The sequence below is a fragment of the Periplaneta americana genome, chromosome 16, assembly GCF_040183065.1.
Source record: "Periplaneta americana isolate PAMFEO1 chromosome 16, P.americana_PAMFEO1_priV1, whole genome shotgun sequence".
Lineage (NCBI taxonomy): Eukaryota > Metazoa > Arthropoda > Insecta > Blattodea > Blattidae > Periplaneta > Periplaneta americana.
Window position 1 is genome coordinate 175,269,539 of NC_091132.1, and position 24,371 is coordinate 175,293,909.

At 34.5% G+C, this 24,371-nt stretch overlaps 1 protein-coding gene across 1 annotated transcript in view; it reads right to left on the reverse strand.

The window, feature by feature from the left end:
- Nucleotides 1–41: 41 nt before the first annotated feature.
- LOC138692001 (zinc finger protein 235-like) overlaps nucleotides 42–24,371 on the reverse strand; it is a 40,798-nt gene continuing 16,468 nt past the window's right edge. The window contains exons 5-8 of the mRNA XM_069814740.1: nucleotides 16,929–17,031; nucleotides 15,582–15,722; nucleotides 15,286–15,356; nucleotides 42–7,884 (exon numbers count right to left, since the gene is read on the reverse strand). Of these exons, the coding sequence (XP_069670841.1) occupies nucleotides 6,909–7,884; nucleotides 15,286–15,356; nucleotides 15,582–15,722; nucleotides 16,929–17,031 (1,291 nt within the window). The 3' untranslated portion in view covers nucleotides 42–6,908. The remainder of the gene's footprint in view (nucleotides 7,885–15,285; nucleotides 15,357–15,581; nucleotides 15,723–16,928; nucleotides 17,032–24,371) is intronic.

Below are 24,371 nucleotides of genomic sequence, written 5' to 3' on the forward strand. Positions count from 1 at the left end.
ATTAATTTCATAAAAAAAAAAAAAACCAGTAAGCTAGGTACTTGTAGTTCATAAGAAGAGTGTGACAAATATTTATTCAGATATACACTCTTGTTTGTGGAAATTGCAAAACCAAGAAGGATACAAGTGACAAATGAAAATGATACCACAGATTAGGTACATGACAATATACAAACCATTAGAATTACAGATCATTACAGAATACGTTTTTCTATACGATATACTCAAATTGCATCCTGCCTAATAATTCAATATTGCACAACGTGGTCACACTGGTCTGTAGCGATGCCGAGATTTTGTATGTATGTATTTACTCACACTGCAAATGGGTAAATACTCTGTGGCAGTGGAAACTAATATTTCACACATAATGAAAATTAATAATTTATTACAATTACTACTACTACTACTAATAATAATAATAATATAAACTAGGAGCATCCTAAATTAAATGAAGCAAGATTACCTAAAATATCTTACATACTTACTGGCTTTTAAGGAACCCGGAGGTTCTTTGCTACCCTCACATAACCTCGCCATTGGTCCCTATGCTGAGCAAGATTAATCCAGTCTCTATCAACATACCCCCACCTCCCTCAAATCCATTTTAATATTATCCTCCCATCTACGTCTCGGCCTCACTAAAGATCTTTTTCCCTCCGGCCTCCCAACTAACACTCTATATGCATTTCTGGATTCGCCCATACGTGCTACATGCCCTGCCCATCTCAAACGTCTGGATTTAATGTTCCTAATTATGTCAGGTGAAGAATACAATGCGTGCAGTTCTGTATTGTGTATCTTTCTCAATCCTCCTGTAATTTCATCCCTCTTAGCCCAAAATATTTTCCTAAGCACCTTATTCTCAAACACCCTTAATCTCTGTCTTTCCTCTCTCAAAGTGAGAGTCCAAGTTTCACAACCATACAGAACAACCGGTAATATAACTGTTTTATAAATTCTGACTTTCAGATTTTTTGACAGCAGACTGGATGATAAAAGTTTCTCAACCGAATAATAACAGGCATTTCCCATATTTATTCTGTGTTTAATTTCCTCCAAAGTATCATTTATATTTGTTACTGTTGCTCCCAGATATTTGAACTTCTCTACCTCTTCAAAAGATAAATTTCCAATTTTTATATTTCCATTTCGTACAATATTCTCGTCACGAGAACATAAAAATAGCATTTAAAGTAAATCTAATTTGTATCTGAATCCTAAGTTCCAACTTACACCCACGAGTATATATGATCTGTTCATATATGCACAAGTTTCTTTCAGCACTACACTCATTTCACTGTCAACTCATTCGCTGCACTGGAACTACGACACATTTCACTCACACTATCCTGATTTCACTAACACTTCAAAAACATTTCACTGTTCAAGGACTTTGCACTACCACATAAACTATAAAACTTCACTAATACAAACACACTTCAGTGACACAAAACACTTCTTCACTGATATAACATTTCAAATAACAAAACATCAATTATACCCTTATTATTCCATAGATTCCTACTTACTATATACATAGATGTTGATACAGCGTCGTAAAATAACCCAATAAAATAAAAAAAACAATACTTGCTATATTAACCTCAAAATCGCTAGTCTAGATCCAATTGCAAGCTATTTTAGGACGTTTACTGCAACTCACACCCCTTCAATGTAAATCAATCTCATTTCTCTGTCACTATAACTCTGAAATATTAATTGTCAACATTACAGAGATTATTCTGTAGGACAAATTAATAAAATCCATATTCTCAAAATTTGGTTCAAGCTCACTTCACTTTCACTACAACACACTGTACACCCAATATAAATCATTGGAGATTAACTAAGTTTCTCTGCTTACTAACTATACTTGTAAAAGGACAAAGTAGTGTGCATAATATACTACAGTCTATTAGTAAAGTCCTCAAGGCTACATTAAATACCATAAAACGAGGTGAAGGTGACAAATTCTGAGCTTTGCATAACTGTGGCGTTCAGATTATTTTTAAATTTTGTTTTGTGAAAGCATATAAAGAAAGGTGTGTATCTGATGAATAGAATTTAATCAGAGCAAACATACTTTCGCTATTATAAGTAGGCTTAAGGGTATATGTACGTGAACAACCACAAATATCAGAAAATGCAGGCACTAAATTTCTAAAATTTTATAAGAAAATGTACTCAAAATTGAACAAAAATTACAAGGTACCACAACAACACTTAATAGAACTTAAATATCTGATAAAAGTATAAAAAAGGTTACTAATAATCAGGGAAAGGATTTATATGTAAATACATATTTACTTATAAAGCTAATATAATTTATATTTTGCATTATCTTTATGTTTCACAATGTGTAGGGTTGAAAAATCCTACTTTTATTTTCCATATTTTTCCATATTTTAGAGTTTAGTACATATTTTCGTTAATTTCCATATATTTTCCATATTTCATATAAAACAGTCCATATTATATTAGGTTTAACAATAAAACAAAACAAAATTCCATTAACTTTTAAAAATACATTTCAACAATAGAGATTTAAACACATGTTCAGTAATCCCTTTAACATCAGAGTTATTTGAAAATTAGCAGTCCTATCAACAATGGGAAAGTAAGTTACAAAACTGTATTAATTTAATTTAAAATTTTTAACAGACTTCAGTTGTGCAGCTCAACAGTTAAATGCCAGTCAGAGTACACATAGGTTCAGTTTTGTAAATCATACTATAAAGACGGTAAATATGCCAAAAGTACGTCATTCAGTCAATTTAAAATCAAAACTAACAAGTTACATTTCAGAATTTAAAGAAGATGGTTTATCAACTGACAATAAAATATTATTTTGTAATTTGTGTCAGTGTGCAGTATCATCTACACAAAAGTTCCTGGTGCAACAACACATTACAACTAGTAAACATCAGGCCAACAAACAACTAAATTCCAAGCAGAGACAATTGTTTTTAACACAACCAACAACATCGAATGTAAGATCTGAGTTTAACATCGACCTGTGCCGTTCTCTCATCTCTGCTGATATTCCTCTCTACAAACTAAAGAATAAGGTCTTCAGGGAATTCCTTGAAAAATATACTCAACATACAATCCCGGATGAGTCAACACTTAGGAAGACGTACGCTCCATCCATCTATGATGAGACAATACAGAAGATAAGAGATGAAATTAAAGATAGTTCAATTTGGGTTTCCATTGATGAGACTCCCGACAAAGAAGGTAGACTTGTTGGTAATGTAGTTATCGGTTTGTTAAGTGAACAATATTCTGAACGAATTATTTTACATTGTGATGTTCTAGAAAAGTGCAATAACAAAACTATAGTTAAACTGTTCAACGAAGCTATGGGTATCCTGTGGCCAAAGGGTATTATGTACGATAATGTGTTATTCTTTATTAGCGATGCTGCCCCTTATATGGTCAAAGCTGGACAAGCATTATCTGTTGTATATCCTAAATTGACTCATTTTACTTGTGTGGCGCATGCATTTCATCGTGTGGCAGAAGTGGTCAGAGACAATTTCCCTAAAGTAGATTTGTTGATTTCATCAGTGAAAAAAGTATTTCTCAAAGCTCCCAGTAGAGTTAACGTGTTGAAAGAAATGTACCCTGAAATTCCATTGCCACCAAAGCCAATTTTAACTAGATGGGGTACATGGCTAGAAGCAGTTGAATATTATGCCGAACATATAGACTCTATTAACAATGTTCTCCTTGCATTGGACTCTGAAGATGCAGTCTCAATTGATACTGCGAAAACAGTTACCTGTGACATAAGTGTGAAGAATGACTTAGCTCACATTCAGCATACATTTTCATGCATCATAAAAACGCTCAAAAGTCTCCAAAATAGGCACCTTTCACTATCTGAAAGTTTTGAAATTATAAATAGTACTGTGGAACAACTGAATCGTGGTAGAGGTAAAGTTGCAGATGCAGTAAGAGCTAAGGTGGACACTGTACTTTCAAAAAACCCTGGATATGAAGAACTACAAAAGGTTGTTGCTGTGATGAGTGGTGAATCAACAGTGAAGATTAACTTGGACTTATCCCCAGCAGACATTGTGAAATTGAATTATGTACCAGTTACTTCTTGTGACGTCGAACGCTCTTTTAGTCAGTATAAATCTATCCTCAGAGACAATAGAAGAAGATTCACTTTTCAGCACTTGAAAGAAATGTTTGTAACCTATTGTTATGGTAACAGACAATAAAAATTGTGTTTTGTTGAAACTACATTGGAAGATAAGGTACGTCCATTATATTTTTTGTTTAGTTTGATTAAAATGTACCAATATTTAACGTACATAGTCATTTTTTTATAATTTTAAGTCCATATTTAATTCCATATTTTGGTAAAAATCCATATTTAATTCCATATTTTGGTAAAAATAACTACATATATATTTACATATTTCATATATTTTTAGTCCATATAAATCCGTTCCCTGCTAATAATATATTTCAAACCAGTTTTGTCAAAGTATGAAAAAAAAATTGTGCAGTTACATCATTTGGTAACCATAACAGTTATGGTATCTCTAGCAGCTATAATATTTTTCCTGCATGTAATAAACACTTATTTCTGTAAAGATGATTACTCTCAGACATGTAGAGTTGTTTATGTTAATACAATTAATTTTTTTGTTCTATATAAAATATGTTAAAATTTACATAATGTTTCGTGACCTAATTTTTCTGTTTTCAAAGAAACGGGCATTATTGTAGTCTATTTTTGCATAAATGCGTGTTAAAGCAGTGTACAAAATTTCAGAATTCTATGTCTAACGGTTGTGGAGTTATGAAATGATGTGTAAAAATTTTGAAATTATGGAAAAATTAATTTAAATTAAAAAGTAAATTGGTTTGAAATATATTATTAGTAACCTTTTTTATATTTTTATCAGATATTTAAGTTCTAATAACTCTTGTTGTGGTACCTTGTAATTGTTGTCCAATTGTGAGTTCATTTCGCTGTAACATTTTAGAAATTTAGGGCCTGCATTTTCTGATAATATTTGTGGTCGTTCACGTACATAATCCTTAATTTTAATGAAACGTTATTTGGCCATCTTCTCCCCGCATGGGGTGAATGTGAAAACAGACAAGTATTTCATTTTGAAATAAGTTCTTTAAGGCATGAGATGAAGGTGACCTTATCAAAATAAAGGTTAACCATTGCTTTTATACCACAGTGATTAAAACACCAAAAAAGAGCACCCATTAACTATACGTAACACATTACACCTTATCAAACGTAATATTTATTGAAATTTCAATTTTAATACAGCAATTTCTAAGAAAAGTACTATAACTGCCTTCAAACACATTAAAAACGTTAGAAAATTTTAAACAAATTATAATTACTTAAAGGCTTATTGTCACCATTTTTTGTGCTCATTTTACTGTTTCCGTGTATTTATTTCTGTTTATTTTGCTCCTTATTTCCACCATTTTTCGTTCTTATTTGCTTGTTTATTTTACTGTTTCATTATGCTCAGATCCAGGTATTAATTATAACCAGTTTTATTCTATGTTAAAAACATTTGGCGCATGCTAATCAACGTGTTTTCAGGATAATAAACCAAACTGCGATATCTTAGGTCCAAATTCGACTGAATCCAAACCTAAAGCAGACTTTAATGGCTCGGAAAGCTAATATATGGTACCAAATAGTAATGTTAACTTTACGTAACGCGACCCAATTCAAACAGACAATAAATAAATTAAAAAAAAATAGCACTGGTCTCAATTTAAAGATATATGCCTTTTCACATAGTGTCATAGGTGAAACACTTCCCTCACACCTCGCATTTCAATGGCCTTCACTAGTATGAGAGCGTGTATGTCCCTTTAATGAATCAATTGATGAGAAAGACTTTGCACACACCTCACGTTTGAATGACCTTTCGCCTGTGAGATTGCCTGCATGTTTGTGAATACGTTCGTGTCTATACATATGTCCCAATCGTGAGAAACACTTTCCACATACGGCGGATTTGAATGGACTTTCGCCTGTGTGTATTTGAACGTGCCTCTTTAAATCTGACGAAACTGTGAAACACTTTCCTCACACCTCACATTTGAATGACCTCTCACCTGTGTGAATGCGTGCGTGTTTTTGTAAGCGCCCCAATTGTGAGAAATACTTTCCACATACCTCGCATTTGAAGGAGTGAATACGTTCATGTATCTTCATAAGTCTCAATTGTGAGAAACACTTTCCGCATACCTCGCATTTGAATGATTTTTCGAGTTTGTGTATTCGATCGTGCCTCGTAAAGGTGATAGTGCATCTCCTTGATTTAGCCCGCAGTGAATTGGAAACGCATCTGACAGAAACTGATCTATACGCACTCTGCTGTACGTTTCACTGAGATACATTTTAATTAATTGAACTAGTTTCTTGGGAATACCAAATTCAATAAGAATATCATATAAAACATCTCTCTTAACCGAGTCATATGCCTTTTTGAAATCTATGAATAACTGATGCACTGTACTCTTATACTCCCATTTTTTCTCCATTATCTGTCGAATACAAAATATCTGGTCAATAGTTGATCTATTACGCCTAAAACCACACTGATTATCCATACTACTAAATACTACTATTGCTTACCGAAAAAGAACATATACCTCATTCTCTTCGACATGATGCTGTAGCAAGATTTTGGATGTTAACTGGCCACAACTGGTTAGCAGCACACTTGTCTAAAATTGGAATTTTTGGTTCACCAAAATGCATCCTATGTAACCTAGAAAACTCATTGATCAAGAACATCTACGAAAATGTCCAGCTTTGGTATCAGATCTTTTGGATTCGGACTTTAAATTATACTGGGAACCTAGAAGCCGAATGGAGACACACTCACACACATTTCAATTCAATGCCTTTCGTCTTTGTGCATGTGTTTATGTCTCTGTAAATATCTCGACAACGAGAAACATTTTCCACAAATCTCGCATTTGTATGGCCGATCTCCTGTGTGTAAGCTTACATGTTCCTTTAATCGTCCCGACACCGAGAAACACTTTCCACAAATATCACATTTGTACGGCCGAGCGCCTGTGTGTAAACGTGCATGTGCTTTCAAATTTCCCGATGTAGTGAAACATTTCCCACACACATCGCATTTGAACGGCCGGTAGCCTGTGTGTATGCGTGCATGTATTTTTAGATATCCTGATATCGTAAAGCACTTTCCACAAACATCGCACTTAAATGGCCGATACCCTGTGTGTAAACGTGCGTGGGCATTCAAACTTGCTAACGCTGTGAACGACTTTCCACAGCAATTGCAATGGAATGGCTTCTCGCCTGAGTGTACCCTTGCATGTACCTTGTAATTAGGTAATGACCTGAAAGACTTTCCACAGATATTGCAATGAAATGGCCTCTCGTCCGTATGTAGGAGGCCATGCCTTTTTAAATCACTCGAAGTCACGAAACACTTTCCACACACCTTGCACTTGAGTTGTCTTTCATCTGTGTGAATCCTTGCATGTGCCTTGAAATACGACGGTGTTCTGAAACATTTTCCACACACATCACAATGAAAAGGCATCTCGTCCCCGTGTAAGAGTGCATGCCTCTTCAATTGACTGATATAGGAGAAATATTTCCCACAATTATCACATTTGTATGACTTTTTCGAACTATGAGACCGGAAATGACTTCTCAGAGACTGCGAGGTTACGAATATCCTGTTACATATATCACACTTCATAGAATTATGGCCAATGTCAGTACCAATTGTGTTGTCAAGTATATAGCTGCGACACTGAGTCGATTTGTCTTCTTGATGAGCAATTACATCGCATTTTGCTCTTGACACATTCGTCTCATCATTATCCACAAAGCTGAAATGAAATTTCATCAGTTTACATAATAGTCACTATCGTGATATCAAATATAGGACAATATATATGTACATGAATATATAATTAATATCGAAGGAATCAAATTACACCAGCAGATAATAACAGTACATTTTGATGTCTCAATCGCTATGCATGGACACATTCAATTTTATTTAGTAACTAGCCATAACCACGGCCTTCACTGCATTTGTTAGAAGAAATATATTTGACGTAACTCTATTATATTTTCAAATACAGTTTTGTAATTACTTACTGAATAATTGCTTATTATATGTAGTAAGTCATTATTTTCAAACTTATGTTCAAAACTATGAATGTAACTCTTATTCTCAAGAGTTGATCAATGCATTCTACTTTTAAGCTTCGTACACTGACGTTCAAAGGCACACGACCCCAAGTTTTCGATAACTTGTTCGTGTAAGTGTCGCCAACAGTACATAATTATATCCCCATTATGAAATTCAAAAGTTCATCCTCCTCTAATGATTGTGTAAAAAAAATTAGATTTAGCAGGAAACCGCTGACAATGTCAATTATGAGGATAATTTATATTTAATCTACATCGACATTCTACCAAATACTTTTTTTACCCATCCCAATAATAGAGTCACCCATTGAGAAAGGTGCAGAACTGCTCCAAAGTTTGTCAGTTTCTTATATCTTTGGTTCTGACTTAACCCATTGGTAGAAAGTTCGCTTACACGATCATAAAATCGTACGTCAGATATCTTTGAACATCAGTGTACAATGACGTTCAAAGGTTTTCGACCTACAATTTTATGAACGTGATATTATTCTGTTGGAGTAATTATTAACATTTTTAGTAAATTCGTCTAGCTAGCAGTGCACGATTCTGTACAGATTACTGTGCACTTTACTGCGGAATCCCGGCCAGTAGTCACTCAGCTGAGTGTGCTCCTTGTATCATGGCAGTTGACTTGAAATGTATACGTCAACGTATATGCCCAACTTGGAGTCAGGCCAGAAAAGGGAAATAACAGGGCGAGAGTTCGATGCGATACTGTGGATTGAATTCGGCGTAGCTCAGCAGTCAGAGCGCTTGGTACGTAGAATCAAGGACCCGGGTTCGAATCCCGGCGCCGGAGCGAATTTTCTCCTCAAATATTAATTGGTACTATAACAGATATTATTCTGTTGGACTAATTAATTACATCTTTAGTAAATTAGTATTCTGAAGCTAAAGATATGTTGTGAATTCCATAATTGCTTCCTACAAATTTTTTTTTCCGATTTTTAACTACAAAATTACATTTTCATACGCATTTATTACAACAATTGAGGGGCTGAGTGCAAGAAGGGCATTTTAGAGAATGTGCCCTTTTTGAGTAAAACACTTTATTGTGTTCTCTGATCTGTTATGTATATGACCACCAAGTTTTAGTTCAATACTGTGATCATAGGGGTCAGGAGTAACGAAAATGTAAAGGCCTGCATAGATCACATTTCTGTACTCTTTTTTTCTTTGTCATGAACTCAAATAGGCACTGACGTTTCCTGCTGTAAAGTATTTGCTTGAGGTTATGGTACAGTATACTTGTTTGGTGTTGTGCTCCTCAGTCTGTAATTCGTTTTTCTAGTAATTCGGAAGAGTCACGAGTGCTACTACGGGATCCACAGCTTCTACGCACAGTGAGGCTGTTGTTGAGAAGGGAAAGGGTTTGAAGAAGCGTGTGGATAAAAGTAAGTGGAAAAGAAATATAGCAAATGTCAACCGAGCATCAGGTAAGCAATATCTTGCTACTACCGGCACAGTCATAGCAAAGAAGAAGTTTCAACGAGTCCACAACTGCTGTAACAAACAATGTTGCAAGCACGTAACTATTGGTGAACAGAAGTCTCTTTTCCACGACTTTCTATCCATGGCTGACAAGGGACAACAGGACATGTATCTCGCAACAATATTAATCCCTGTACAGCCGAAAGAATGCACAGCAAAACCCAAGTATATTCCTAGGATTTTTAACTGGAAATATGAAGTGATACATTTAGAACGTAATTATCTTAAAGATTTGAAGAACAACGAGAAAAGGTTCAGAAAAGAATTAACCAAATTTCTACATACCTTCTACACAATTGATGAATTGTTTATGCTTGTGAATTGAATTATTCTACTTAAATGACATGTACAATTTTATATAGCTCAACTAAAATATGTTTTTATATTGACTTAATCTGTTTACTATGTATTGTATTTTTTGTTTAGCATAACTGATGAATTGTATGTACTGTAAATTGAATAGTATACTGCATAGGTCAACTGATGAATTGTTTAAGCTTGTAAATTGAATTAATCTACTTCATATGAATTGTATAGCTTAACGAAAAGAAGTTTGTAAATTGAACTAATTTGATTGTATATGTTTGTATAGTTTGGCTGATGAATTGTATATGTTCTTAAAATGATTACTAGTCTGTGTAGCTCTACTGATGAATTGTATATAGACCTACTGTAAATTGAATGGTAATATGTATAGCTCAACTGATGAATTGTTTATGATTATAAATTGAATTAATCTACTTGATATTAATTGCACAAATTTGTATAGCTTAATGAAAGTATGCTACTTTGTATTGTATATATTTGTATAATTTTGGCCGATGAATTGTATATGCTTTAAATTGAATAGTAAACTATATAGCTCTACTGATAAATTGTTTGTGTTTGTAATTTGAAGTAGTTTGCATGATATGTATTATCAATTTCTGTATATCACAACTGGTTGAATTGTTTATGCCTTAAATTTAATTAACTTCCTTGTTTTGTATTATAATATAGCTCAACTTATGAATGATCGTTTGCATTTGTAAATTTAATAATCTGATTGGCTATGTATTGTACACTTTTAGTAGAGCCATCGATGTAGATCAGTCGACAGACTCGCTGGGCTGCTGATCCGGAGCTGCGTTCGGGCTTGGGTTGGATCCCCCTTTGGACTTTGGTTTCTTCGGAGGTTTTCCCCAGCCGTGGGACTGAAGCCGGATGGTCTATGGCGAGTCCTTGGCATCAACGCCTTTGATTTGATTACCTGGTTGGGTTTTTCCGAGGTTTCCCCCACCGAAAAGGCAAATGCCGGGTAATATTTTGGCGAATCCTCGGATCTCATCTCATCTCACTACATCTCGCCAAAATGTAAAAAAATGTAAAAAAATTGTACAAAATTGTAGAAAATTACTAAATTGTAAAACTATAAAAATTTATAAAATTGTAATTGTAATATTGTAAAATGTTGACATGTTCCACATCTTAAAGCTTCATTGCTCATGTAAGATCTATGAAATAAAATAAATGAATGAATGAATGAGTAAGCAGTTTGTGATAGAACTTTTCCAATGCTAACCATCCAGAAAAAGCTGTGTGTGGGGACATCATCTGTACTTGCTGACATGAGGGGAAATCTTTCTAATCGACCGAACAAGATTCCCTCCAAAGTTTGGGATTTAGTACAAGAACATTAGTAATGCTTCCACACAAAACTACATACTATTGTGCCGCCTCAAAGTCGAGAAAATATTTTGATAATCCTGGTCTAAACGTCCGGGAATTATTCAATTTATTCTCTGAGTTTTTTCGTGGAAAGACTGGACAGAGACTTCAGATGAAGTACGCAACATATCATCGATACTTTAGAAAAAACTCTGAGTTCTCATTCCGGAAGCCTTGCACGGATACTTGTTACTTCTGCGCTCAATGTGAGATTTTACTCAAAGAAAATATTCGAACGCAAAGCTATCAGATTCATAAGAACAATGTCAATGCATACATACAACTCAAAGACAGAATGATCTGTCTGGCTCGTGGTGATCAAAGTGTTTTGGTTTTTGAGTTTGATTATGGGCAGAATTTGCATATTGAGCATATTTTTCCAGTAGACTGCCATTCGTGTTGTGTTTGCGACCGTAACTTTGGACTCTACAGGACTGTGAAAAAAACGGCAAGAAAGACTTTGTACTCCTGAATCATACGTAAAGATATTTTCTAGCTGTCGAAAAAATCCAAGTCCATTTGACATTCGAGAAGGTTCACGTCTCACCAAGGACTGACACACTATTCAGAGCTGAGCCAACAAGCAAAACTAATAAGTTTAAAACCCAAGAGAGTGTTCGGACACACTATTCTCATTTCGGCATAACATCTGCATCCAAATCATACGCAGCTGTCTTGGAGCCCTTCAAGTATTGGCAAGATCACAAGCTGGAACTTCTTGACTTCGGAGAACTTCAAGCACCGTCCATCAAAGAGAGCAAGCTAGACGACCTAAGAGACCTTATGAAGTTCTTGTCAACTGAAGAAAGGGAGTGGTATGATAGAAACATTTTTATTTCTAGTACTCAAAATGACGCCACTGAATATGACGACATAGATGTTGATTCAGGCAGTGACTATCAAGATGAACATCTGTAATACTTGAACATACTAGTGTTTACAGTAACACACTCATTGTCTTTTGTTTTTATTTACTTAAGGCCCAGTACTTGTATTTGTTTTCATAACACCACAAATTGTTAGAGAAGTTCGATATTTTCATTTGGTATAATGTATTAAAGGTTAAAATTATTATTTGTTTTTGGATTTATTCACAACACTTCATGTTTACTCGTTTTAACGTGTTCTGTGCAAGAAGGGCAGATTCATGGTCTTTTATTTTACTCGTTTTCAGTATTTCCTTTTTATATGCGGTACAAAATATGTTTGAAAGTAGTTACTAAAGACAACTATATTCCATATGGCATAAGCCTCGTTATTATCGAAGATGATTCAATAACATTATTACAGTTTGAATTTTAAACATCAATTTTCTCAAAACTTGCATTTGAGACAAGTGTCTTTCTTGCACCCAACCCCTCAATTGTGACAAAACACGCCACTCTTGTAAATTCTTTAAGACTGTACATTAGGATGCATAATTAAACTGTGAAGAATTAAGTTCCTTAAGTCGTATGATTTGCAACAATTTTTGTGATACGTATGTACGAATGATGTCTTTCTAGTTAAAAATTAGAAAATAAAATCTGTACAAAGCAATAAACAACACATTTTTAGCTTCAGAACAGTAGCCAGTTAAAGAAATAACACTTCTCAATAGTTCATTCACAACTGCTAACCTGATGATGACGGTACGGTTTGATGACACGAAATAATTAGTTAATAGGCATAATTAAACATAAATATGAAAGTTATAGAATAAATTTAGATGCTTAAAAAAAAAAAATTGATTTAAAAATATTCATGGTAGTAAATTGTGAAGAGGAGCAGATAACTAAGGTTTAGAATCTTAATGGTTATTACATTGGTTTAAACATGCACTAAAACCAGACGTAAGTGCAAGTCTGAACCAATAAATTATTGAGATTTGCGATAAATTAATTTGCTTAGGAAATTGTATATTTATTATGTATTACTACTTTTGTATTCAGATCATTTTTTTAAATGATTAAGTTTGTACTTTTTTTAACTAATATCAATAGTACATTCCCTATTTTTAATATTTTTTACCCTTAAAACTAAAGAAATTAGTATTTTACTAACAACTTCAAATTAACATAACTTTTAAAATATTGAGAATACGACATGTTTATATCACATTTTTTTCTCAGAATGTCTTCGGAAATAAGCTCCATAAATGACGGTAAATCCTCGTGAATCACCATGTATAAGTAAGTCTAGTATGTTGGCCACATGACATCTTACAGCATTTCAGTACCAAAATTTATATAAACCATCCATATCTACAACCACATCCCTATACTGTTTTCGCTGTAAGAGAAATCCTAATGTAAACACAAGCATGTGGCTGTCATACCCGTGATTTGCTCCCAGTCGAAACACTAACACGACGCAGGAAAATATAGTCCGTATTTGGAAACTATCATCTTGTATTATTTGAAAATAAAAAATTGATTTCTAGTTGTTAAATACAATGAAACATATAACTTCACTCATATGTAAAAGAAAAGCTACTTTTATATTTTGTTATGTACTATGAACGCGGATGAATACCAACAGTAATACCGAAGTAGTCTGTTCTTGTAACAAGCTGGCGTCACTTGAGCTCGTAGTTGTTCACGTTGTAAGCACGTGGTACTGAAGTATGGCTTCTGCATCCTCGGTGTGTGTGGTTATTAAACATAAGAGTGGAAACCCTCTCAAAAGTGGAGAAAAACAAATAGTCTTAAATGTACATAATAAGTTAAGTGAGTTTTAATTACAGTAATTATAAAGTAAATGTTTCCTAAGCAAACGAATGCATAGTAGTGAGGTTAGGCCTACTTCACGAGTAACGGGAAATGTTTAACATGAAATAGAATGTACAACAGTAGGCGGGAACACGTACTGAGAATCTATGGCGCCACATAGCGGCCAATGAAGCCTCACTTTAGTCACGTGCTATTGTTTATATTAGGATTTTTCTTACAGCGAAAAGATTATACCTATAATTGCTAGCAAACAGCAGAGTCGCTTATGTTATGCTTTTCGAGTCCTTGCGAAGATATCATCCATGGAACTTTTAATATCAGTCTATTTTGGATATGTTCATTCAATACTATCATATGGCATTATTACTTGGGGATCTTCACCAAAAGTGACACAAGTCCTCAAATTGCAGAAAAGAATACTCAAAATCATTAAAAAAGTTCCTATTCGGACTGAAAGTATAAAAATTTTCAGAGAACTAAAAATCTTACCTGTACCCTGCATATATATTTTAGAAACAGTGTGCTTTATTCATCAAAACAACAAATTCAACCTATCATGAATATAACACCAGAACATCCCAAAACATACATCTGAATTACCACAGGCTTACCAGAAGTCTTAACAGCATATCACATAGAGGCAGCAATTTATATAATAAACTTCCACAGAAAATCAAAGAACTTAACATAAGAAAATTAAAAAAAGAGGTAAAGAACATTTTATTAACACATATGCCATTTTGCACAAATGAATATCTAAATTTAAAATTTTAGAATTTAACGTTTCTTGATACTGCCCTTGATCATTTATGTTTCAGGTAACTCAGAGTTGAAGAAAAGACAGGGAAAAGCAAAAAGAGAAGATACTAGATAGAACAGTGGAGACTGAAGATCTAGCTTGTCACATATATATTTTTTTCTTTTTTTTGCATGTCACGTAATATTAAACTGTTAAATTTATTTAGAATTAAGTCTATTTTTGTATTATATTGTATGTTATGTCATTTTTCTTGTGTACTGACGACGCCATGAATGCTTGTATTTCTATTCGGCTAATAAAGATCTAATCTAATCTAATCTAATCTTACATTAAAATATAAGTCCCCTGCCAACATATAAATGAAGTTGGGAAACAATGGAGGACAAATTTCCCACTACACTTACCTCTCATCCTGCTTTAAAGGAACTGGCAATGTCTCTTCCTGCTGAACTATATGGTGACTGAACGATTCTTCCTGGAAAAGAGAGTAAACAGTGAAGGGGGTCAAATAGTTATATTTTGTTACCAGAAATATATGTTTGAGAAATATTATCTTTTTTGAAATCTAAAATGAAAGGAGTTTAAATTCAGAAAATACTGAAAAAAGAGAGAACAATGAGTAGTATCCCGCCACTGATAACTATTTAATGTAATAAAATACACAGCCACAATAACTGTATACAGATAGTCAAACACTAACCTTAACTTCACTCTTTACCGTAGGAAAGGTAATAGGCATTGGTGTGGTGTCTTCAACCTTTATCTCTGACGTGAGATCATAGCTGTGGTCCACGTATTCTGTCTTCATGTCCGTCACTTGCAGATCAAATAAATTCCCTTCCTACACAACATAAAGGTGTAAGGAATCTACATGCTATTACAAAAATTACCTTTATATTGCCATTCAAAATTATGATACATTATATATACCACACAGCCATTTACAGCCTGAAAATGTAATTTGGTCTACTCAATATAGTGGCATATGTATGTTTTTCGGCCACTGTTAGGCCCGGAACACTTTTGAAGAGTTTTCGCTATCACAGATCACACCTCGCTATGATCATGTATGCACTGCCTTCATGCAGAAAGCATTTATCTGATTATAGTAATGACTCGTTGGGGGAAATATTATAGGTTATGTATTTACGTATATTGTCGTACTTAAATATATAACCTGTAAGTATATTGTCGTACTTTACAAATTACGTACGAACGCTATGTTGAATCTGAATATTCAGATGATGAGGAAATGGAGTTACATCAACATATTTTGTTAATGAAAAGAAAAAGTAGGCCTAAAATTAAAGCCGGAAATATCTGAAAATCACATTGTATCTTACGAAAATAAGGGCGAGTTTTGGACACTGATTTCGATTTGAATGATGATACGTTTAGGTGTTATTTCAGGTTGAATGGACCACAGTTTTTTGTCATTCATAATATGATAGAGGATTCTTTGCTATGTTCTGATTAAAATTATGTAAACTGTGAAGACTTACAGATATATTATTTCAAATGTTTAATTAATACTATTAAATCTCATCAAAATAAAATATAGCCCTATTTATTTTCAGATAATCAGATATTTGTCTTCAGATTTCTTCTTTAAGCTTCGTGTTTTTATAGTTTTCATCCCATGTATCATATAAATAGGCCTACAGGTGACATCGTACGAGTTCGACAAGTTTCTGACTGCAATTATCAGCCATCTTTCCTCATTTTCAAATAAAAACAATACAATTCATTGCCATCTGTGATATCTTTTTCTACATTCAATCGTCACAAATAGTATAAATGTCAAACATCTTCGATAAATGTGTCAAGAAAATTCGCTGAGCTACCGATTCCAGCGAGAAACTCGCGCGAGGTTTTTGTCTCGAACGAGAATCTCTTCCAGTGTGTGGACGTCCATTTGAATCCATGTTATCAATCTTTGAAATTTCTCGCAACACATTTCTCGCTGGCGAAAACTCTGCAAGTGTGTTACGGGCCTTAGACAAAGATAAAATAAAGTAGGCCTACATAATGAAACTTTCCAGTTTACCTCTGATGAAGCTTTATTCTCTCCTATTTCATGCGGATGTAAGGCCAATGGGTCAACCCCAGGTTCCATCTTGATCACATCCATCACGACTGACAACAGTGTTCTGAAATAATTGAAAGTAATTTAAAGAAACAAAGCAGTTCACAAACACAACAAGCATCTGTAAAAATTGCACTGTAGGTATAATGTCTCAGTTATCAGGTAGGGAGAAATTTATGCTTTGACGTAGAAGGTCCCTGTGAAGCAAACTTGAATAACTTCAAGGGAAAAATTGATCCGGAGCCGGGTATCGATCCCGGGACCCATCGCTTAGCGCACGAATGCTCTGCCCATTTGAGTTGTGTGGATGTAAAGGGAAGAATTGTGACGGTGTGTATAGATTCTGGGGTATGCCCCGGAACAATTTTTCCCTTGAAAGTATTCAAGGGAGAAATTTACTTCGATTGTATTGTATTATTGATGATGGTCGGGTCTACTAGAGAATACAATATGGAACTTTACGTTGTATCCTAGACTGAGAGTTTTCGTAAGTCCGAGAATCAGTGGCAAGTTAGGTTAGGTTTATTACGGCTGTTGTTATGCCTTGTATATATAACTGTTACGTCATCGTCACGATCTTTGTTTCATCAATGGAGTATAATATGGCTATATCGTAGTCTTCAGTAATCACTACATTTGTACCTTAATGTGGTAACGCAATAGTTCCCTACCTCTGTATCTACTATTGTTTACTTCTCATGTATGCAGCAGTGTAAGACACACAAATATTAGGTAATCCTACATTTTTTTGCATAATTCTACAGGGCCAATATTGTCTACCCTGGTTTCATTCGCTGTTTTCACAATCAGCGTAAATGCAAATCCGGGAAAATCGCTCGTTTGTGGCTCACGACGCTAAATTAAGGAATTAGCTAAGTACAATTTTCAGTAGGTATTTGGAAGATCTAACCCTTCCAAACGAACGATGACGCAAAATAGCAGGTAACCATTAAATTATCAACTGTCTGAATAAATTCAATGTAATAACTATGTTTAAATCTCATTTGATATTATAAGTATGCAAACTAAAACGTATTACGAAATATACGTAACAGCAAAATAATGGTGTAATGAACATAATGGAAACAGAACGACAATTCTCTCCTTATAATCAAGAAAGAAAGCTATGTTCATTAAAACATTTTTAAATCCGTATTAGCTCTCACAATTAAAAATCGCAACCTACCTCTTTTACAATATTGCACTTCAACGAAAGGAAACAACTACGTATACACCAACGGAAGGTAGAAACTATTCAATTGGACACAGAACCAACGAGTTACAAAGAGAAAGATAGTCTTCTCTTTCTAACTCGTTGCACAGAACGAATAGAAGCGATCGAGGCTGCCGTGAATGGGAAGATGTAAATTTCATGTAAAGTTGAACCACGTTGTACAATTAACATAGGTCACTGCTCCAGACAAGCCCTATCGTTGTGATAAGTACAGCGATTACACCTGTTATATTAAGTAACTGCTCGCGAACAGAGAGGCGATAACAAATTAGGCGTTCAAATTAATACACGTATTCCATAGGCTACTCTTCAGAACTGGGGACTTGAAACACAAACTTAAAAAAAGCTTTACTGAAGTTTCATTAATGTACTGCCAATATAGGAAATTAAAAAGAAACACTGAAAATGCCTTAGTATTTTAGTGTGGAGCAGTAGAAACTCGATGTGATCACTGGGAGAGCTGTTTCATTTAATACTATAAATTGTGCCAGCAAACAGCGGTAATAGTGGAACAGATGTAATGAAACAGAATGACGGCTATATTCGAGTGTAATTCTGGAGAACGACCACTCTACGATTTTCCAACTCTTTTTTTTTCCCCCCCTTCTTCTCTAAGGACAAATTTATGCTTGATTTACGACGGAAAATAGAAAGAAACTTGCAAATCAAGATTTCAGGTATAACTCCCTGTAAAGTTGATTTGAATAATTTCGGGGCCGGGCATCGGACCCGGGACCTTTGTTTTAACGTTAAACCAAAGGTCCCGGGTTCGATGCCCGGCCCCGGAACAATTTTTCCCCTTGAAATTATTCAGAAAGAAACTTTCTCAAACAAATAATATCGACTATAACCTAAGACAACCTAAACTAACCTACCCTTGAACTCTAACGCAAGGAAAACTAAGTTAAATTAAAATAATTTAATTTAAACAAACTTAAAGTAACCTAAACTAATCAAACTTAACCTTAAATAAACCAAGCAAAACTAAGCCAACCTGATAACGTTACGTTAGCTTAGTTTTACTTGGACTAGAATTAAGTTAGGTTAGTTTAGGTTGTGAGAGGTTATGTTAGGTTACAATCGAAATTATGTTTTCGAAAGTTTTTCTATTACCTCTTGTAAGTTGAGCAAAAAATCATTTGTAAAAAAAAAAGTTTCGAAAATCCTGGAGTGGTCGTTCCCTAGAATTACCTACTCGAGTTTCAAGTTTATGTTGACTTACATACGTTAGAAGTAAAAATTTCAACTTACTTCTTCCACAGAATTGCAATCCTACGAAACAAATACGGAGCTATTAACCGAAAATGTAAACTGTAAATTTTATTACCTATGAATGTACTCTCAGGAATGAAAGGTAATGTTCTCTTAGATGTGGCGACTGAACAGAGATTGCCACTGCTCCAGAGATGCGTTGTCGTGTTAGCAACAAAGCTTTCAAGAGAGATGATATAAAAAAAAAGTAATTAAATCCAGGACATTTACGTCATACTCCCTACTCTTCAAAATTTAGAATGTGGAAGAGTTACTTTATCATAGCTAAAATAATAGGTATATGAGAAATTAAGAAGGTAATCCAAATTTATTTACTGATTCAATCAATTAAATCGTGTGTGTCCCACTGAATATTATTGGTGCATACAAACTATGTATTAACGCAATTAGAGCTAATTCTATTCCAACTGTCTGAAGGGCTTTCTATAACTTAACAAATTGGTACTGAATCATAAGCCTTTTCCAAATCTTCAAAAATTAAATGCATTTCTTGGTTCTTTGTTGCAACCATTTCTGCGAATTGTCTAATGCTAAAATGTGATCCATACAAGAACGATCAGCTATAAAACCTGATACTCCATCTTCTATAATTTTCTCCAGTTTTTATTTCACTATAAGTTACTACTTAATAATGTTACTTGTTTAGGCCAACATACTATTTCCTCAGTAATTTTATGGATCTGAAAGGATAAAACGACAGGAGGAAGTAATCTAAGCAAATATATTTGAGATCGGTGCGATGGATATGACGTCAAACTACACCTTCTAAGCCAAATATCCTCTGCGAAATACCGCCAATCGCCAAATATTCAATTGCTACTACCGGTTTCGGTCATTTGCCGATAAAGAGAGAGAAAACTCACAAAAAACCATGTCCAATCAGGCCCGCTTGTTTCATGCTGAGTCTACTCTACACAGAGCCATTTGCATTGCACTAGGAATTTCGGTTAATAAATACACAGCAAGTTAATTTCACTGACTGGTTTCGACTCTATGCCACAACACAACACAAATGCAATGTCTGGTTACAGCCACACATTGACAAATTGTTCCACTCATTTCTCTAAATTCGATGTTCTTTGAAACCGGATGATTACAATATTCTAACACCCTCTGAAGCTTTAATAGGTATTATGTAGAGCAGGCGTGGCGAGAACGTGACTCGCGAGACATTGTGGCTCGCAGTGATAGCTGTACATTTCTCTTCCTTCCTACCTTCCCCAACCCCCACCCTCTCACTCACTGGAGTCAACTCCGTTCCATTTGTATTTGTCTCTGACCTGCGAGTGGCATACGTCTCTCTCGAAACCATGTACGAAAGTTCTAAGTAGGATGGGAGGACGCATTTTTTTGTTGTCAATATGATGAGAATATTAAATGTATGATTTGTTCACGAATATTACTAGGAAAACGGTTGTATAACATAAAACGGCATTATACTACTTGTTACTCATGAAAGATTAAAAGATTAAGTATTATTATTATTATTATTATTATTATTATTATTATTATTATTATTATATTATTGTTATTCTTATCATCATCATCTCTGTACATCGACCCTTTTCCAGCAGATGTATGAATAATGCGGTTAGCTCTTCAATTTGAACTCACAGATTTACAATGTGATGTCAAATGAAAGCTAGATGTAAGAACTTGACAAATGTTGAACATTCAAATCTTTGCCAAAAAATAAATATCCGAAGCTTCGTTGTTTCGCTTACTCTGATGAAGCCATGTTTGCTACAGCTTACGTTTGTGAAAAATTATTTTCAACAGTGAAAATAGTAAAAACCAAATTTAGATCACGACTGACAGACAAATACCTTCGTGATCAACTACGACCGGCAGTAAGTGACATAATTCCTGATTTTGAAACTTTGTCGCAGAGACATTCTGAAGACAGTTAATTTTAGGTTGTGATAGTGTTCATTTATTGTTCATTTCTTTCTTCGTTACACGTACTAAACATTAGTTTGTAGCCTTGTACTATATAAAATTATATTTAAGTGCCTGACGTAAGGAAAATGAAAATCCGTTAATAAGTCATACAGTTGCTTCACTTCCCCTTCGGGTGTCCGCCTCCCTCCATAGGTGCTATGCACGTTGCAGGTTACACAGTGGCTCGGCGCACGATTACATTTTCGCCACGGCTGATATAGAGTATTCGTGTCAATGCTATACAGAGCTTCGAGAAAGAGTTTCTCATGATTGCAGAAAGCGATGTCTCAGGAACCTCTACACATCGAAAATTTCGATGTTCAGAGTGCATGGTGGTGAATTTAGACTGGAAGAATCTAGTATACGTACTGGGCACTTTCTGATTACGCAGGTGAAAAAGCAGTGGGCAGTGAAGTCGAACATTTTCTGCAGCAGCACGTCATCCCAAGGTTAACCACAATAATGAAAACAATTCCATTAGTCAGGACAATTTTAGTCAGGAAGATGATAAGCTTTAAGAGTCGAGTTGGTCGTGGGGGAGCCCAGAGAATTGGGAAGGCCCTCCATCCCACTTCAGTGAGGGTTTGCAGGGATGCCACTTATATTGGAGATCAGAGGTCTGCATCGGACGTTTTCGCTCGAGCGCCAAGTAGTTCATAGCATCATCCAATAGGTATCGCACATGCATGATGGGTAAAATTGTCACGAGCGATAAATCCTCGAACGGTATCATTGTGTAGTAACATCATTTCAAAACTCTGCAGTGTTTAAGCTCTCCATAGTACAACTACAAAATATAATAATCTCTAATAATTAGTGTATCAATCTTTCCGTCTGTAACAGTTGTGCAGCATGATTATTCGTTTTATTATATTTTCTGTGACCTTATCTCTGTACTAATATTGTTATTAATCTACTGCTATATAATAATATTTTGTAAAAAGTTTCTACATTGTCGCAGTATATAGGCAGAACACTATGTATGGACCTATCATATTATATATATGGTAAATCAAATATTGAATAATTATTAATTAGCAATAATAACTGTATATCGAAGTTTTTCATACTATTTTATTTATAACTACATGTTACTGTTTTGGTAGGTTCCATTAGACGTTTGTCATAAACGCAGAAAATAAAGCCTTATTTTTACCGTGTGAGCAAAACATATGTGTATCTTATCTGTCGCTTTCCATACAAGACAAGACATGTCGGTGAGATGACCTTGTACTGTGCTTCTACTTATTACGAGCGTATCACGACCGATCGTATCTCACTCGAGCGTGCGACATTTAACCGACTTCAAGAGAGCGATTTAACTCCAATGCAGCACTCTGTTGGAGATACTTGATTTGCATTCTTATGAAATGGTCTGGAAATGCAGTGCTGAAGAATATCATGAAAGTGTGTCGGAGTGTCTCTTGAAAAATATGAGATATAATTTACTTACAAATAAACAGTGGAGTTCACATTAATTTTCTGCAACAATTTAGGCCTACAATGGCAAAGTCTACTTAGTGGTAGTAAGGGCTCCATGTTGCTGATTTCAAATGAACTGGTGAAGAGCCTTGTGGCATGTCATGACCCCCCTCAAAACATTGCACTTTAAAATGTTTCCAGCGCTTCACGGCATTATCTGGAACTAAAGGTACTTTGGTGTAAAAGAGTGAAGCGAAGCTTAAAGGGGGTAATTATAGAATTGCCAATTGAAGACAACTGTACTCAAACAGCCAAATCTCGGAATGTCTGCAAGTGTGTATGTAAATAATGCCAGCATTTTGGATAATTGACTGCTGTACCATGTGTGAATGATATGTAGGTATTAGATATTAAGTACCTTAAAAATTTGAAGACCTTTAACAGCATTTCTTTCATCATTCATAAAATTATATGCAACAAAATTTTCATCAAGATCAAGCACTCCTGATAGTAGTACTATACCACATATAATATTGAATGGGATTATTGTTAAATAGTGAAACCGTTAAAAATCTTGGCATTTTTATGGATAGCGATCTAAATTTGAACACTCAAGTAACACACATTTGCAAAAAAAATATTTTCTCAACTTTACTCCTTGTTTCATATGAAAGAATTTCTACCACTTAGTCTAAAAAAAGAATCTTATTCAGACGCTTGTAATCCCCCATTTTGATTATTGCGATTCTTTGCTAACTAATGTAAGTTCACTCTTAGCTGAGAGACTACAACGTGTTCATAATGTGTGCATACGATTCATCTGCAATACTCGTAAATTTGACCATATAACACCTTCCCTCCAGTTACTTTCATGGGCGCGTCTGAAGGAACGAAGAACAATACATTCATTGTCTCTTCTGTTTAGAATCATGTATACTTCTACTCCGAATTATCTGTTATCGCGCTTTCAATTTCTTACAACTCTTCGAAACCGACATCAAGCACTTCTTTCTATCCCTCATCATAGAACGTCTTTATACTCAACTTCCTATACTGTAGAAATACCTCGCCTCTGGAATTCATGACGTCAGGGACTGCCGGACTTTATCACAATTCAAAATTAAATTGGAAAATTTTGTCTTAGTTAATGTTTTTTACGTATTGCTAGAAGTGTTTGTGTTTTTTTTTTCTTTTTCTTTTTTAATCTAGATTAAAATTGCAAGTTTCTTGTTTAAGTTAGTTAATTAGTTAGGATAGAATTAATTATGGTATTTTATCACTCATTTAAAGTTTGTTTGACTGCAACCTGTATATATTTTTGTGTGGCTTTACTTTGTTTATAGTGTTTTTTCTCTCTCTCTCTCTTTATTTTTTGTGTAGCTTTACTTTTCATATAGTGTATTTTTTTTTCTGTTTATTTCTATTATTGTATTTGCCTGATGGCCTTCACTACACCAGAAAAAATAAATGTAAGATGTCTATGAAGAAAGTCAATACAAATATAATCTAACACGAAATTGGGTAGGAAAAATTTA